Source organism: Phodopus roborovskii, unplaced genomic scaffold (assembly GCF_943737965.1).
Source record: "Phodopus roborovskii unplaced genomic scaffold, PHOROB, whole genome shotgun sequence".
Classification (NCBI taxonomy): domain Eukaryota; kingdom Metazoa; phylum Chordata; class Mammalia; order Rodentia; family Cricetidae; genus Phodopus; species Phodopus roborovskii.
In genome coordinates this window covers 11474029-11488439 of record NW_026126563.1, presented here as the reverse complement: position 1 = coordinate 11488439, position 14411 = coordinate 11474029, and the positions used below count along the sequence as shown (strand labels likewise).

Here is a 14411-nt window from a genome sequence, read left to right as displayed (position 1 = left end):
AGTGTTTGCTTCTGCTTCCAACAGGTGCTAGATGAGGGCTCCATGATGGTGGATAAGTTAGTTGTTGATCTCACTATCCGGGAAGGGCATTTATGGAAACCTTTCCACTGTTGCTCAGATTGTTAGTTGGAGTCAGTCTTGTAGGTCTCTAGACCTTTCTTTCTTTAGGTTCAGTTTTCTCTTCAAACCAATAATGGCTCACTCTTTTATGTTCTCTCTCTCTCTCTCTCTCTCTCTCTCTCTCTCTCTCTCTCTCTCTCTCTCTCCTCCTGTCTTCTATTCCTACCCTGGCTCAATCTCCCTAGTCGCACATGCTTTCCTCTCCTCCTAGTTCTCTCTCCATTCACTGCCCCCCACTTCCCCTGTGCTCTGGGGGACTTGTCCCTTCCCCCTTCTGTGAGGGACTTTATATGAATCTCTTAGAATCCACCTTGTATCCTAGTTCCTCTGGCGGTGTGAATTATAGACCTTTGCTCTAGGTCTAAAACCCATATATGAGTGAGTACATACCGTGTTCCTCTTTTTGAGACTGGGCTACCTCACGTGAGTACATACCGTGTTCCTCTTTTTGTGACTGGGCTACCTCACTCAGGATGGCTTCTTCAAGTGCCATCCACTTGCCCTAGTCGTCTTATACTTCCTAGAGCCACCTGCTCAGGTACGGTGCCGCCCACAGTGGGCTGGGCTCTTCTGCACCAGTTACTAGTAACAACAGCTCCACACAGTTATGCCCATGGGCCAGTCTGATCTCGGTACTTCCTCAGTCTCTAGATACTTTACTCTCGATGACGGCAGACCGCATCAGGTTGACAATTAGATAGAGCTAGTTAGGATGTGGGGTCTCTTATTGCAACTTATAATTTACTGCAGCTCCATGCAGTGGCCTCTCGGGGCCTTCTTGCAGGAGCTGTTACGCTTTACCCAGCCTCTCTGGAACCGTGAGTACGTGGTTGAGTACCATGACGCTGTCAGTGTTTCATTCACGCTTACATATGCAGCGCTACTGCCTGCTCAGGATGGAGCCTGGACGCCTGGACACATTGGCCCCGTGCCGATGCTAGGGAAACACAGCCTCCCTGCTTGCTACCCAGCTGCGGAGCAGGCACGAAGGTCTTTAGTAAAGACACAGGGTTTGTCCTCTGTGCTCTTGCTTGAAACTTCAGACTCACGCATGTTCCTCCTGAGACGTCATGTTTTTCCTTATCTTTCCCCTCCACTTTTTGCTCCCTCACTGTGGATCTGGACGAGAGCAGTGAGTAATGACATTGCCATAGCCTGGATGCTATGATGTATTGACGTTGTCTCTGTGAAACAAATTAATCCATTATCTTTCAATCAGCATCACTCAGGAGTTGAGGTAGCCCAGTGAGTGCAAGCAATTAATGCAAAAGCAGGAGAGGCTGAGTTCACGTCAGAACCGTGCATAACCAAGGCATAGGTGCATGTGTCTGCAGCCCTGGTATTGCAGTGTGGACAGGCAAATCTGAAGCTCACTAGCCAGCTTTGCTGAAGTAACTAGCTTCACCCTCTCAGCAAATATGGTAGAGAGCGATAGAGGGAGGCATCCAACGATTCACTTGGCCTCAGCAGGCATGTACACACTCACACACCCACTCATGCATGCGCTCCAGCTCTCTCTTACACATGCGCACATGCACACACACGCATGCACACACACGGGCACACACATGATTGAACTAATTAGTTGATTAGTTGAACGTCACTCAGGTTAAGATGGCTGAGCTATGATGTATACTTCTTATCATTTAGAAACTTTAGTAAGTTTCTTAGCAGTCGTCGTCAGTTATCTTTAAGTTTTTAGTTGTTTTGACGGTTGTGTGTGTGTGTCTCTGTGCGGGTGTGGGCGTGTGTGTGTCGGGCACTCATGGCAGCCAGATGGTGTTGTTTTCTGAGAGCTGCAGTTACACCTGGTTGTGAGCCACCGAAGTCGGGGTAGGGAAGCAGGCAGGCTCTGCCAGAGCCGTTTGCAACACTGAGCCTTCTCTCCAACCCCTTCAGTTTCGTCTACATAAAACTTTTATAGAAGTTGTATGGTAGGTAGTTGCCTTTGGCTTGCTGTATTTCATATATTGATTTTTACTTTATTTTAAAACGAGCCAAGCTATACGTTGTTTTTCTAGCCACTTTTCTTAAAAATGAATTAATAATTTTAGTGAATGTGTCAGCCATGGTTTACTTATTTGTGGAACCGTAACTATTTATGTATAAACGCGCTACTCAGAAAATACTCCTATGCTCTTTCTAATTCATTTTTGTGCTTACTTTCTGTGTTTTAGACAGCAGTCCTGTCCCCTCGTCGATTCCACACGCCTTCCAGATTAACTTCAACAGTTTGTACACAGCCCTGTGTGAGCAGCAGGCGTCCGATCAAGCCACGCTGCTCTTGTACACCCTGCTCCATCAGAACAGCAACGTCAGGACCTACATGTTGGCTCGAACAGATATGGAAAATCTTGTAAGTATCACAAGAAATGAGCGGTCTGAGTCTTGTGACATTACCAAGAGTGACTTATTTTTTTTTCCCCAAGAGGATGAGTGTGCTCATCTGACGGGAGATGTTACCAGATGTAGGCAGAACTGAGTGGGCAGCCTCAGTCAGTGTGACAAATCCCTGTCCCTGAGGCCTTTTGAAGCCCCGTGGCCCAGGTTCCACCTGAGTAGGTACTCTAAGAATCACCCTCTGTAGCCCTCAAGGACAGTTTTATGTCTTCTTGTCCCTTCCCGAGCGTGTGCGGAGGCCTGTCCCCTGCTCATGTAATTGGTCTTGATTGCCACCGTCGCCGCTGACAGTGATGAAAGCAAGGGTGGGTGACTGTTTCAGCTTAGTCCCCTGGGGTCCCTCGTCGTCCCCACAGCCTGGACGCCGGCGCCCTCGGATTGCAACTCCTGGACTGCGAGTCATTTTCCGGCACCTGGCCAGGCACCACTTAAAGGTCCACTCTGAATAGAATCAGTTTCAGTCTGTCTTGGCAGACAGATGTCCTTTAGGCAGTCAGTGATCTCCACTGGAGCAGTGTCTACCATCAGAGTTCCGTAAAGGGAAGAGTAGACCACCACACCGGGATATGCTTGAAATACTGTGAGCTGTCCGTCATTAACCTGTGTCCCCTCAGCCTCGGTTCTACAGGTTGAACAAGTTTCACTGGCCTTTGGAAGCATCTTTTATTAGTTTTGAATACTATGTAAATGCTGAAGAAACATAAGATACTAGCATTTTTACCATATTCTTTATCACAATGACATTAAGACAGGAAGTGTGATGAATAAAAATCTGTGTCCACACCAGAAAGGTGAGGAAAGCATTGGCTCAAATAGCACAATCTGGTGTGGAATTCCTCCAGTCACGGGGAACCGTGACCCCTGGTGCTCATGCGCACATACATATGCCACCAGAAGATGTTGGAGCCCCAGGTCCTTTGCAGAAGCATGGTGCGGTTTATTGCATCTTACAGCTTGTAGAATACTTTCCAAGGGAGTCAGGGCGGGGACCTGGAGGTGAGGACTGAAGAGGATGGCTTTGCCCACTTTGCTTGCTTTCCTTGATTTTTCTCAGCCTCCTTTCTTAAAACAGCACGACTCTAGCCAGGGTAGGCTCTCACCACAGTGAGCTGGGGCGTCCTGTATCAGCCATCAGTCAAGAAAGTGCACACAGACTTGCTCACAGGCCAGTCTAGTGGGGCATTTTCTCAGTCAAGGTTGCCTCTTTGAAAAGGACTCTAGCTTATGTCAAGCTGACGTAAAACTGGCCAGCACAGTGTGTGTGGTAGTTTCATGTATGGATGGGGTAATACACTTTTAGTGCTGGTTCCCCTCGTGAGTACAGAATGAACAAACTGACAGTGTCGAAGGCATGGTTAGAAATAGGTTTGTGCATCTGTGAGCAGAGTCTATGGGTTTGTGCATCTGTGAGCAGAGTCTTAGAGTGAGGTGTGTGACTGACACACTGTGGGTGTGCTCTTAGCCCGCACGCCGAGAAGACGCACTGTGGGCAGCAATAGTCCCTTTCATTAATTACTTACCTAAAGTGCTCTCGTGGATTGTTAGCATCGAAGTGCAAGTGGCATGATGCTTCAAAATGATGAGCAGCCAAGCTTTGCTGAACATACCCGTTTCTTTCTTCCTTTTATACTTAGAGGAGGTTGTTCTGACATCTACAAGTCTTCCAACAGGGTCTCTGGCAAGACCTTTACAGAGTTAGTGATGACTTTCTTGCTTGGGACTTGAGTTACATGTGTGGAGAGTATGTGCAGCCAAGTGAATGTTCATCCTTTTTATTTACAAAAACTGCATGACCTTAGAGCAAAGCATACAAAATGCAGGTTTAAAGCTCTCATCGCGTATTGAAATGGTTTAATATGATTTTTTTTAATCTCCTAGGTATTACCAATTCTTGAGATTCTGTATCATGTTGAGGAAAGAAATTCACACCATGTATATATGGCTCTTATAATACTGTTGATCCTTACGGAAGACGATGGCTTCAATAGGTCTATTCACGAAGTGGTAAGTTCCCATGACTGACGGGTACAGACAGACGTTTACTGTGTACTTGGCCTCAGTGTTCCTCTGCTTTCCTTCTGGGAGAGTTGTCTGGGAGGACTTGAATTAGAGATGGTGTTTCCTTAGTTTCATGAGCAAGTGTCATGTCTTTTTACCCTCATTCTCAACAACGATTAGCTACTGTCTTTATTATATGTTTTTTTCTTTTTTGTACAATATACTTGGTTACATGAGAATACTTTCATATGAAAATACATTGTATTTTGAGCATTTGCTTATTTCTGTCTTTATCCCCCCCAGGATAATTTCACTTCTACTGTAATATCATATGTATATACACGATTTTATGTATTTGAAGCAGGAGAGAACGTTTGTCATTTGTCTGAGACTGACTTAATTCACTTAATGTGGTTATCTTCAGTTGTACCCATTTTCTTGAAAATGATGTAATTTTGTTCTTTGTATTGTAGTTATTTTGGGACAGGGTCTTAAGTAACCCAAATTGGCTCCGAACTATCCATGTTGGTGAGGCTTGAATTCCTGGTCTTTCTGCCTCTGCCTCCCCGATGCTGGGGAGTCACGGGTGTGCATTAGCACACCTAGCTAACTTCGTTCTTAATGGCTGAAAAAAATTCCATTGTGTGTATAAACTGCATTTTCTTCTCCCATGTAATTGATGAGCACTTAGGTCAGCTCCATAATTTAGCAACCATGAATAGAGCTGTTGTAAGCATGATGGGCAAGTGTCTTTGTGACACGTTAACTTGGAGGCCTTAAGGGTAAATAGCCAAAAGTGGCTTACGACCAAAAGGATCAAATGTTATATCTAGTTTTAGTTTTTTGAGGAACTACCATATTAATTTCCATAATAGCTAGACCTAGTTTGAATCCCCACAAGAAGTGTTTGGGATTTCTCTTTTAAAAGAAGTGTTTGTGAGCTCAGGGGGTCAGGATAAACGGTGTCCGTTTGCCACACCATCAGCGCTTGTTATTGTGTTCTAAATGGCTGCCATTCTGACTGGGAGACGGTGTAAATCTCTTGATTGTTTTTATTCGAATTTCTCTGAAGTTGTGTGTATCTCGGCTTTTCTTCAATTTTCCTACTCATATCATCCATCCATTTATCGACTGGGTTGTTTGCTTTCTTGTTATTTAATATTTTGAGCCCCTCCTGTATTCTAGTAGTCAGTCTTCTGTGAGATGTGTAGGTAGCAATGATTTCCTCTCATCCTGCAAGTTGTCTCTTCACTAGAGAGTACATTTGTCAATTGTGATTACTTCCTGAATAACGGGAGTCCTGTGCAGGATGCCCTCCCTATGCCAGTATCTTGAGTTAGTTTTCCTCTGTCAGCTTCAGAATTTTACATCTGATCTATTTGGAGTTGGTTTTTGTGCAGGGTTTTATTCTATGTGCGGATTTACAGTTTTCCCAGCACCATTTGTTGAAGAAAACATCTTTTCTCCAATGTATAGTTTTGCTGTCTGTATGAGATATGTAAATATCTATATATCACACCTCTTAAAAGTTGACTTATTGAGCTGGAGGGATAGCTTAGCCGTTAAAGGCTAGGCTCACAGCCAACAATATAAAAGTTGACTTATTTATATTATTGGTAGGTTGTAAGGATTCCTTACATATTTTCCCATTCTTAGGATAAACCATGAGTGGTCATGGTGTGTTAATTTGTTGTGTTCATCTGAGTTTTGTTAGCTGTCTCTGAAGGGATTTCTGTACCCTTCTAAGATAACCTTTCTTGCCTTGGTACTTGTTGGCAGCTGGAAACAGCCCTAGGAGAACGTGGGGTGTCTCTTCTTGAGCGCTGGGCTCACAGTTTCCCTGGGTGAGCGCTCCTGAGTATCTGTAGAGGTTCTTTACATTCTGTAGGGAACGTTCTGCCTTTCAGAACCTGCTCTGTCTTACTTTTGCTTTCTGATTGCTAAGCTGTTTGCCTTTCCTGTTCCTTTTTTCTTGTGTGCTGTGTCTCTTTCATGTACATCTCCTCTTCGTCTACTAGTGGTAACAGTAGATACACACATCTCCTCTTTCTCTACAAATGATATCTTTAGATATATACAACTCCTCTTTCTCTACTAATGGTACCTTTAGATATACACATCTCCTCCTGTTTACTAATGATACCTTTAGATATACACATCTCCTCCTGTTTACTAATGATACCTTTAGATATACACATCTCCTCCTGTTTACTAATGATACCTTTAGATATACACATCTCCTCCTATTTACTAATGATACCTTTAGATATACACATCTCCTCCTGTTTACTAATGATATCAGTAGATATATACATCTCCTCCTATTTACTAATGATACCTTTAGATATACACATCTCCTCCTGTTTACTAATGATATCAGTAGATATATACATCTCCTCCTATTTACTAATGATACCTTTAGATATACACATCTCCTCCTGTTTACTAATGATACCTGTAGATATACACATCTCCTCCTATTTACTAATGATACCTTTAGATATACACATCTCCTCCTATTTACTAATGATACCTTTAGATATACACATCTCCTCCTGTTTACTAATGATATCAGTAGATATATACATCTCCTCCTATTTACTAATGATACCTTTAGATATACACATCTCCTCCTGTTTACTAATGATATCAGTAGATATATACATCTCCTCCTATTTACTAATGATACCTTTAGATATACACATCTCCTCCTGTTTACTAATGATATCAGTAGATATATACATCTCCTCCTATTTACTAATGATACCTTTAGATATACACATCTCCTCCTGTTTACTAATGATATCAGTAGATATATACATCTCCTCCTATTTACTAATGATATCAGTAGATATACACATCTCCTCCTGTTTACTAATGATATCAGAGGATATACACATCACCTCCTTGCCTACTAATGATATTAGTAGGTGGCCTCTTGATTTGCAGACCTGGTTTTCTCTCCCTCATCTATTTAGAAAAAGAGGAATAAACTTATTAGCGCCCTTTGCTTAACAGAACTGAAGATCTTCTCTCACTTTCTTACTGCTTAATTTACCTGTAGAGCAGAACTAGACTTACCAGAGAATGGGAGACACACATTTTTTTCCTAAGGGAGTCATTTTTACTCAAACTTTTCTTCCTCATTGCAGATATTAAAAAACATTACTTGGTATTCAGAACGAGTCTTAACTGAAATTTCCCTGGGGAGTCTCCTAATTCTGGTCGTAATAAGAACCATACAATACAATATGACTAGGACAAGAGTAAGTATCCTATAGCTATTTTTTCTGCCTTTATGTAGTTAAGACCATGTTGTAAAGCCCATAAAATGTAGTTATGAAATGTGCTAGAGAATTTAAATTTATTCTCATGGAATGTGCTAGAAAAATTCAGAACAGCACTTACCATGCATACTACATGATTATACTGCCATGTCTGTTTCTTAATATATACTAGTTGTTCGATGCAGTATACTTTGCATGAAATGGAGAACAAGCAAAGAAGCGCATTGAGATCAAAGCCCTTGCTGAACTGATGACACTGGTTTGTTCTTTTAAAGCAACAATCAAATACATAATAGGTGAATGTGAGAAGATACAAACTCAGACCCGGAAGAAATGTACAAGGAGCTGGGTTTGCCGGGCTGGCAGAGCTAGCTGGCACTCATAGGGCCCTGGGCTCGCCACAGCACTGCAGAAACTGAACATGGATGTATGTGCCCGCCAGTCACTTCAGGCTCATCCTCTGCTACAGAGCAGTTTTGTTTTGTTGAGACAGGACCTTGCCGTGTAGCCCTGGCTGGCCTGTAACTGGCTATGTAGACCAGGCTGGCTTTGACTCACAGACAGTCCCCTGCCTCTGCTTCCTTCCCTAGTGGCAGAATTAAAGGTGTATGCCACAATGTCCACCATTCATGGGGGATTTGAGGCCAGCCTGAACTACATGAGATCCTGTCTTCAAAACAGAGAAAAACAATCCCCCCAAGTACAAGACTTCAAATGCCTTGAGAAGTTAAAAGAGCATAATTCCACAGAATTCTGTAAATTTTCAGTCCTAGTCAGTAGAAATACATTACCAAGGAAAGAATGTCCAGAGCCCACAGCTACGGGGTTGTTTCCTTGTGTTTCTGTCTGTGAGCTGGTGTAGATGTGTATCCCAGTTTCCTTTCATCTGAGACCATACGAGGCAGCTGTGTTTTAGGAAGAAGTGCTGTGTTTTACAAAGACGGAAGAGCATACAGGCTGTGCCGTGTGTGGCCGGAGGGCCTAGAGCACACTGTAGAAGCATTAACTGCTCTGCTGCAGATGTTTCGTTTGTCCCGTGATGGGAACGATCTTCTGTCCCACGGTTTTTCATGCCCATTGCCTCCAAATGACTGTGGAAACACTGGCTTCTCAGTGCTTTAGAGATTTGGGAACTAGAGGACATAGATCCTGAGCATTTTTCTAACTATCATTAGGGACAGTTGGTGGTACGTTTGCTTTCAGTTAGCCTTCCTCGAAGCATGGAGAAGACCTGACATGTGTTTTAAATTTTCCCTCCCCACAGGACAAGTACCTGCACACAAATTGTTTGGCAGCTTTAGCAAACATGTCAGCACAGTTTCGCTCTCTCCATCAGTACGCCGCCCAGAGGATCATCAGGTAAGTAGAACTTCAAAGCACACACCAAGCTTTGCCTTTTGGCTGGTCTTCTGAGAAGGGTACCATGCCAGTGTCCCTTTTAAACATGCACAAGAAGGGCAGGTTTCCCTCAGTGTCCCCCTACTTGAGGGTACCTTGCTCTGTCGTATTTCCTAACCTGCTTGTTGATTACAGTATTTGTGACATTTGTGCTTGTTCATTTATGAACTGGAGTGCTAGGTTTCAGTTGAGGTTGTATCTCAGCTTCCCAGAGGCCCACCCAGGCACTTCGGTAGCAATTCAAGTGGAACCTGAACATCTGTGCTCAGTATTTCGTAGAGCTCCCGAACACACTTTCACAGCTACCCGAGCTTGTCTGAGGATTTTCTTTTTTTTACTTTTGGGTAGGGTCTTATGCAACTGCTATACCAGCGAGCCACACCCTCTGCCAAGAGATTCTCTCTTACACTTTAACTTTGTCATGATCCCCTGTTAGTGCCTAGCGGCTGCCGATGTCATTTGCATACATTTGTTATATTGCAGTTTTGTATGGTAAAATCATGGGTCAGCAGAGCTGCAGTCTTTCCCAGAGGTTGCTGGGAGAGCCTGTTTTCCAGCTGTCAGGAGCACCTTGTTCCTTGACTCATGGCCTCTGCCACCAGCGGGAGTGTGCGGCTGAGTCGCACTCACCAATCCAGCCACCTTTTTGTGGCTCTTTCATGACCCTGCATAGCGAACCCACAATCTCCTCACCATCTTAATGTCCTTACAGAATCGTAACTGCGGGTGCCCCTTTGCCAAGTACTGTAACATGTTAAATAAAGTTTGGGGAGGAGTTATGAGTTGGCCTGCCATAACAGCCGTCACTAGGAAGCTCCATCATCACCCCAGCTCCTTTTCCAAGCATATATGATCTTCAAAGATGGGAAAGTTAATTATCAGATCATAAATACCATTTGCAGGGACTTCTAATTTATATGGGTTACTTTCTGTTTTCCAGTAGGCTGCTCAATATGGTCTTAGCGTTTTCCAAGTGAAACATGCATGTAGCAGGGAAATTGGTTTTTGTTTTTGTTTTTTCTTTAATTCTTACTCCTAGGTCAGTGAAGAATGTTTTCCTTCTTTAATGTTGGAGATTGAATGGAAGACTTTGCTCAGGTTATGCGTTGGTTCTACTACTAAATCCAGCCCTCAGGTTTTTGTTTGTCTTTTGTTTGTTTGTTTGTTTGTTTGTTTTTGTTTTTTGGAGTGGGGGATTGACATAGGGTCTCCCTGTGAATCTCAGGTTGGCCTTGAATCTACCCGCAATCCTCTTGCCTCCGCTACCTGGGTACATCTCTCAGCAGTGGTCATGATTAGAAGGGATCTGTGTAAAAATTACCAGTCCCAGGAGAGAAAGAGAAGGAAAGGTAGAGAGAGAGGATGTGTTCAGTGGACCATATACACACACCTGTGTAAAAATACCTTCGTATAGGCCAGCACCGTGTGCAATGGATAATAACTGAAAATAACTAAGGAACTGTAAATACATTCACAGTCTTCTTAGTTGGCGTGCTGCGGACCTAGAAGGGTTCAGAGGAAGAAGCAGGATGAACCGGTGACTTATTATGGAGGGCCTTGAGTGTTAGTCTCACAGTTCCAGATAATAGAAGGAAGAGAGATTGGGCGGTCTGGTTTTTAATAACAAAACAGTGAATGAATGAGTTGTAAATGGGATTCATGGAAAAGAACTGTGGATTTATAGTCATCCATTCAGCCAGCAACAGCGGTGTATGCTATTGATCACATTGGAACAGCAACTCTAGCCAGTCCTCTGTTCTTGCTGCTGGCGATGCTTGTCTGAGTACTGTGTTTGAGTGGACAGAGCATCCTTGTCATCCAGGAGGGAGCTCATGAAGCAGCCTCCTCTCACATCGTCTTCAAGAGCTTTATATGCGCATTGAAAGTCTGGGTCTGGAAACCAAGGTTTATTCTCCGAGAAAATAGTTGAGTTGGAAGTGGAGGCCAGAGTTGTGCGTATTGAGAGAACTCATTTTCTCCCAAATGTTGGTGTCTAGGGTGGGACTGTAGTGCATGACAAGGAATGCATAACCGGGCGGTGCAGACACCAGGGCTTGTGGTGCCCGGCCGCGCTGAATTGCTCTGTGCTCAGTGACTCCTTCCACTGGGAAACTTCATGGCTACGTTCTAGCTGCTCCTTCAGGAAAAATCTGCACAATTTTACATATGTCTCCTGTAAAACTCAGAAGAGCCAGTATTTTATGTGATCTTCAGCAAGGACAAGAGTCACATATTTTGTGGCTGTGAGAGGATTTATACAATTTAAAAACCTTAGTCGGGCACAAATATAAGAATGCCCATGTCAGTAGAGCGCCCATCTCAGCAAAATGCAGGGAAGGACACTGTGCACGGGCTCTTTTTCTTTCAAATCCATGGATATGGACAGCTGAAAGAAAGCATTGAGAATTAGAGGGAACGTCATTCTCTCTAATTACACATGCTGCCACCCTCTGACACTGCAGTGTGACATTGTCACGCACTTTGTTCACTCTGGAGAAATATGTCACCAACACTTTCATGTTAGGCCACCTTCATGCGTCTTCACAGCCACATTTGCAGTTATTCTCAGCCGCATGTGGCCCACGGGCTGTGGGCTGGGCCTGCCTGAAAGGCCTTGTCAAAGGTGTGAGCTCAGGGGTGTCTGGTGAGAGGGTGTCGCTCTCAGGTGTCTGCGCAAGAACTCCTTCCCTGTCACCTCCGGGCTTTAGTTACCTGGTCAGGGTGGCACAGGCGACTCATTTCTTGTTGGTTACTTTAAGATTGGCGCTCTCTGCGTGCTCTCTCCATGACCTTGCTGTGTGGCCCGGGCCACCCTGTTTCAGCCTCCGCAGTGCCCAGGGTATCTTCCGATGGCCTCTATTTCCCTAAGGGGTGAAAACGGAGCTGCCGCTGCAGACAGAGGTTTCTGATAGTAATGGTTTATTTTAGTGGGTAGGTCTTCACGATCTCCGGTGAGGGACGCTTGAGGCTAGCAGTTGGGGAAGTGCAGTATTTACCAACTTCAAACAGTGTGTGTGACTTCTCTTTCTAATAGAGCATTAACTTGTTCTTTCCCAACACCTAGGCACAAACAGACTCCAGTTTCTCCCTTGCTGTGGTCTTTGCTGATCCTTGTTTGATCTTGGCTGAGCGTTAGCCACGGAAGGAAGGAGAAATGTTTGTCTTAGAGACCTGGCTTCCCGTACTTCCTGTGCCAGTGGGTCTTTGAAGGCAGTGAAGTTTTCCAGGGGAATCTGGCACGGTTTGCCCTTTCGGTTTAGTCTTTTCTTAAGAAGTTACATTAGGAGCATTTACAGTTCCCGGTTGGAAATGTCTGTGCTTTTAATTGAGCTGTATGACTGTGGAGAGAACTGCTCTATCATACAGCCGTGTCTTGGCAGACTTGATGGGACATGTGAAGACTTCCTAATTGATTTAAATTCAGTTTAGGCTGCTGGCACCACCAGAATGTTCGCGTCTAAAGCAGCACACCATACATTTATCTGAGTTTGATTTCTAGTAAGTAGACACCTTTGTGGACAGCATTTCCACGTGGGAAATGAACCATAAAAGTAACTTGCTTGGAGCAGACCGTGACATCGCATTGTAGAGGTGACTGGGAGCGTGTGAAGGCATGCCTGTACTTCATCCTCTTAGACATGGGTTATCAGCACCCAGTCCTGTCTCCTACTGAAGGGACCTGGGTTTTTATTTTTAACCCAAAAGTTGACCTGCCATAGTTTTGTGGGTCCAGGACAAAGAACAGTCTGGTGGGCTCTCTTCATATTATTTATTATAAATGATTATTCACAGACGTAGTAGGGCGAGCTTCTTCCCATGCTCTTGTCTTGCTCTTCATCCCTCCAGAGCAGCATGGCAGAAGGCAGGTGACAGTTGCAAATGCAGTATTTTGTGTTCCAGGAAGGGGACCCTGAGTGTGAGAACTCCATGGAAAATGACTGTCCTGGTTCCACTTCTGTTGCTGTGAAAAGATGCCCTGACAAAAAGCCAGTAGAGTGAAGGGCTTTGCTTAGCTCACACTTTTGGGTTGTAGGCTGTCATAGGGAGCCCGTCACATGACCTCCACAGTCAGGAATGAGGAGAGATGGTGCACGAATGCCCCCTTGTTTGTGCTCATCTAGATTTCTCCATCATGTTTTAAAACAGACTTTGAACAAGCTGCCCGAGTTGACTTTTGAGGGAGGCACCCTTGCTCTGTGGGACAGCAGAGTGCACATTGCTCCAGGAAGAGGCTCTGTGTTCCCAGTTTATTTCTCCTACAAACATTCATGACAAGACAGTTCAGGACAGAAGGCTGCTTGTGTCTCCGCATTTAGGATATATCTCCCAGGAAACTCTGCTTAGTTGTGTATTCCTGATGCTAGTGGAAAAGCCTGTCACTGTTTTATCGGCAACACGTCATGGTTTCCTGTGGCACGGGGAAGCACTCAAAGAAATGGTGGTCCTCTCGCTGCCACTGTGTTGAGAGTAATAATTTGGTTGTGAAGGATGCTCTGAGGGTTCTCTCTCACCTGCCTATCCATTGGATTTATGTGTCTTATAGACACTGGGGGCTGGAGAGAGGGCTCAGTTTGGAAGCACCGACTGCTCTTCCAGAGGTGCGAGTTCAGTTCCCAACAACCACATGGTGACTCACAACCGCCTGCAGTGAGATCTGGTGCCCTCTTCTGGTGGGCAGACAAACATGCAGGGAGATCGGTGTATGCATATTAAATAAATAAATCTTTTTAAAAAAGAAAACAAACTGTGGGTGACCTCATCGGTCTCCTGATTTCCACGTGCCCTAATGACTCTTTAGCTCACCGTTGGTGTTCAGACAGTCTTGGAAGTCTTACACCCCTGACAGATTCAGGGTATTTGGGGTAAAATACTATATTTGATAAAAACCTTATTGTATCATAAAGTTAGAGGTTTGGAGAGACCTTTAAAAAACACCCCTGACAACTTTCCACACTTGACTCGTATGGAAACCCGGAGCTGACTGTGATTGATCCAAGCGGTCATTACTGCAGAAGCAGACGGAGACATCAGTTTGCTCAGCTCACGAACCAGTGTTATACACAGCTGAAGAAAGAACTAGGTCGCTCATGCTCACCCTCATTCATTCTCTCTCTCCTTCCCTCCCTGGCTCCTTCATGCTCTCTCTTGCTGCCTTGTTCCCTCCCCATCCACATGTTATCTGACATTAAAAAAAAATTCAGTTCTTAA

At 44.3% G+C, this 14411-nt stretch overlaps 1 protein-coding gene across 1 annotated transcript in view; it reads left to right on the top strand.

Annotated features, from left to right (window-relative positions):
* Dym (dymeclin) overlaps positions 1–14411 on the top strand; it is a 233793-nt gene that overhangs the window by 93070 nt on the left and 126312 nt on the right. The window contains exons 10-13 of the mRNA XM_051201990.1: positions 2298–2476; positions 4399–4524; positions 7671–7784; positions 9070–9164. Of these exons, the coding sequence (XP_051057947.1) occupies positions 2298–2476; positions 4399–4524; positions 7671–7784; positions 9070–9164 (514 nt within the window). The remainder of the gene's footprint in view (positions 1–2297; positions 2477–4398; positions 4525–7670; positions 7785–9069; positions 9165–14411) is intronic.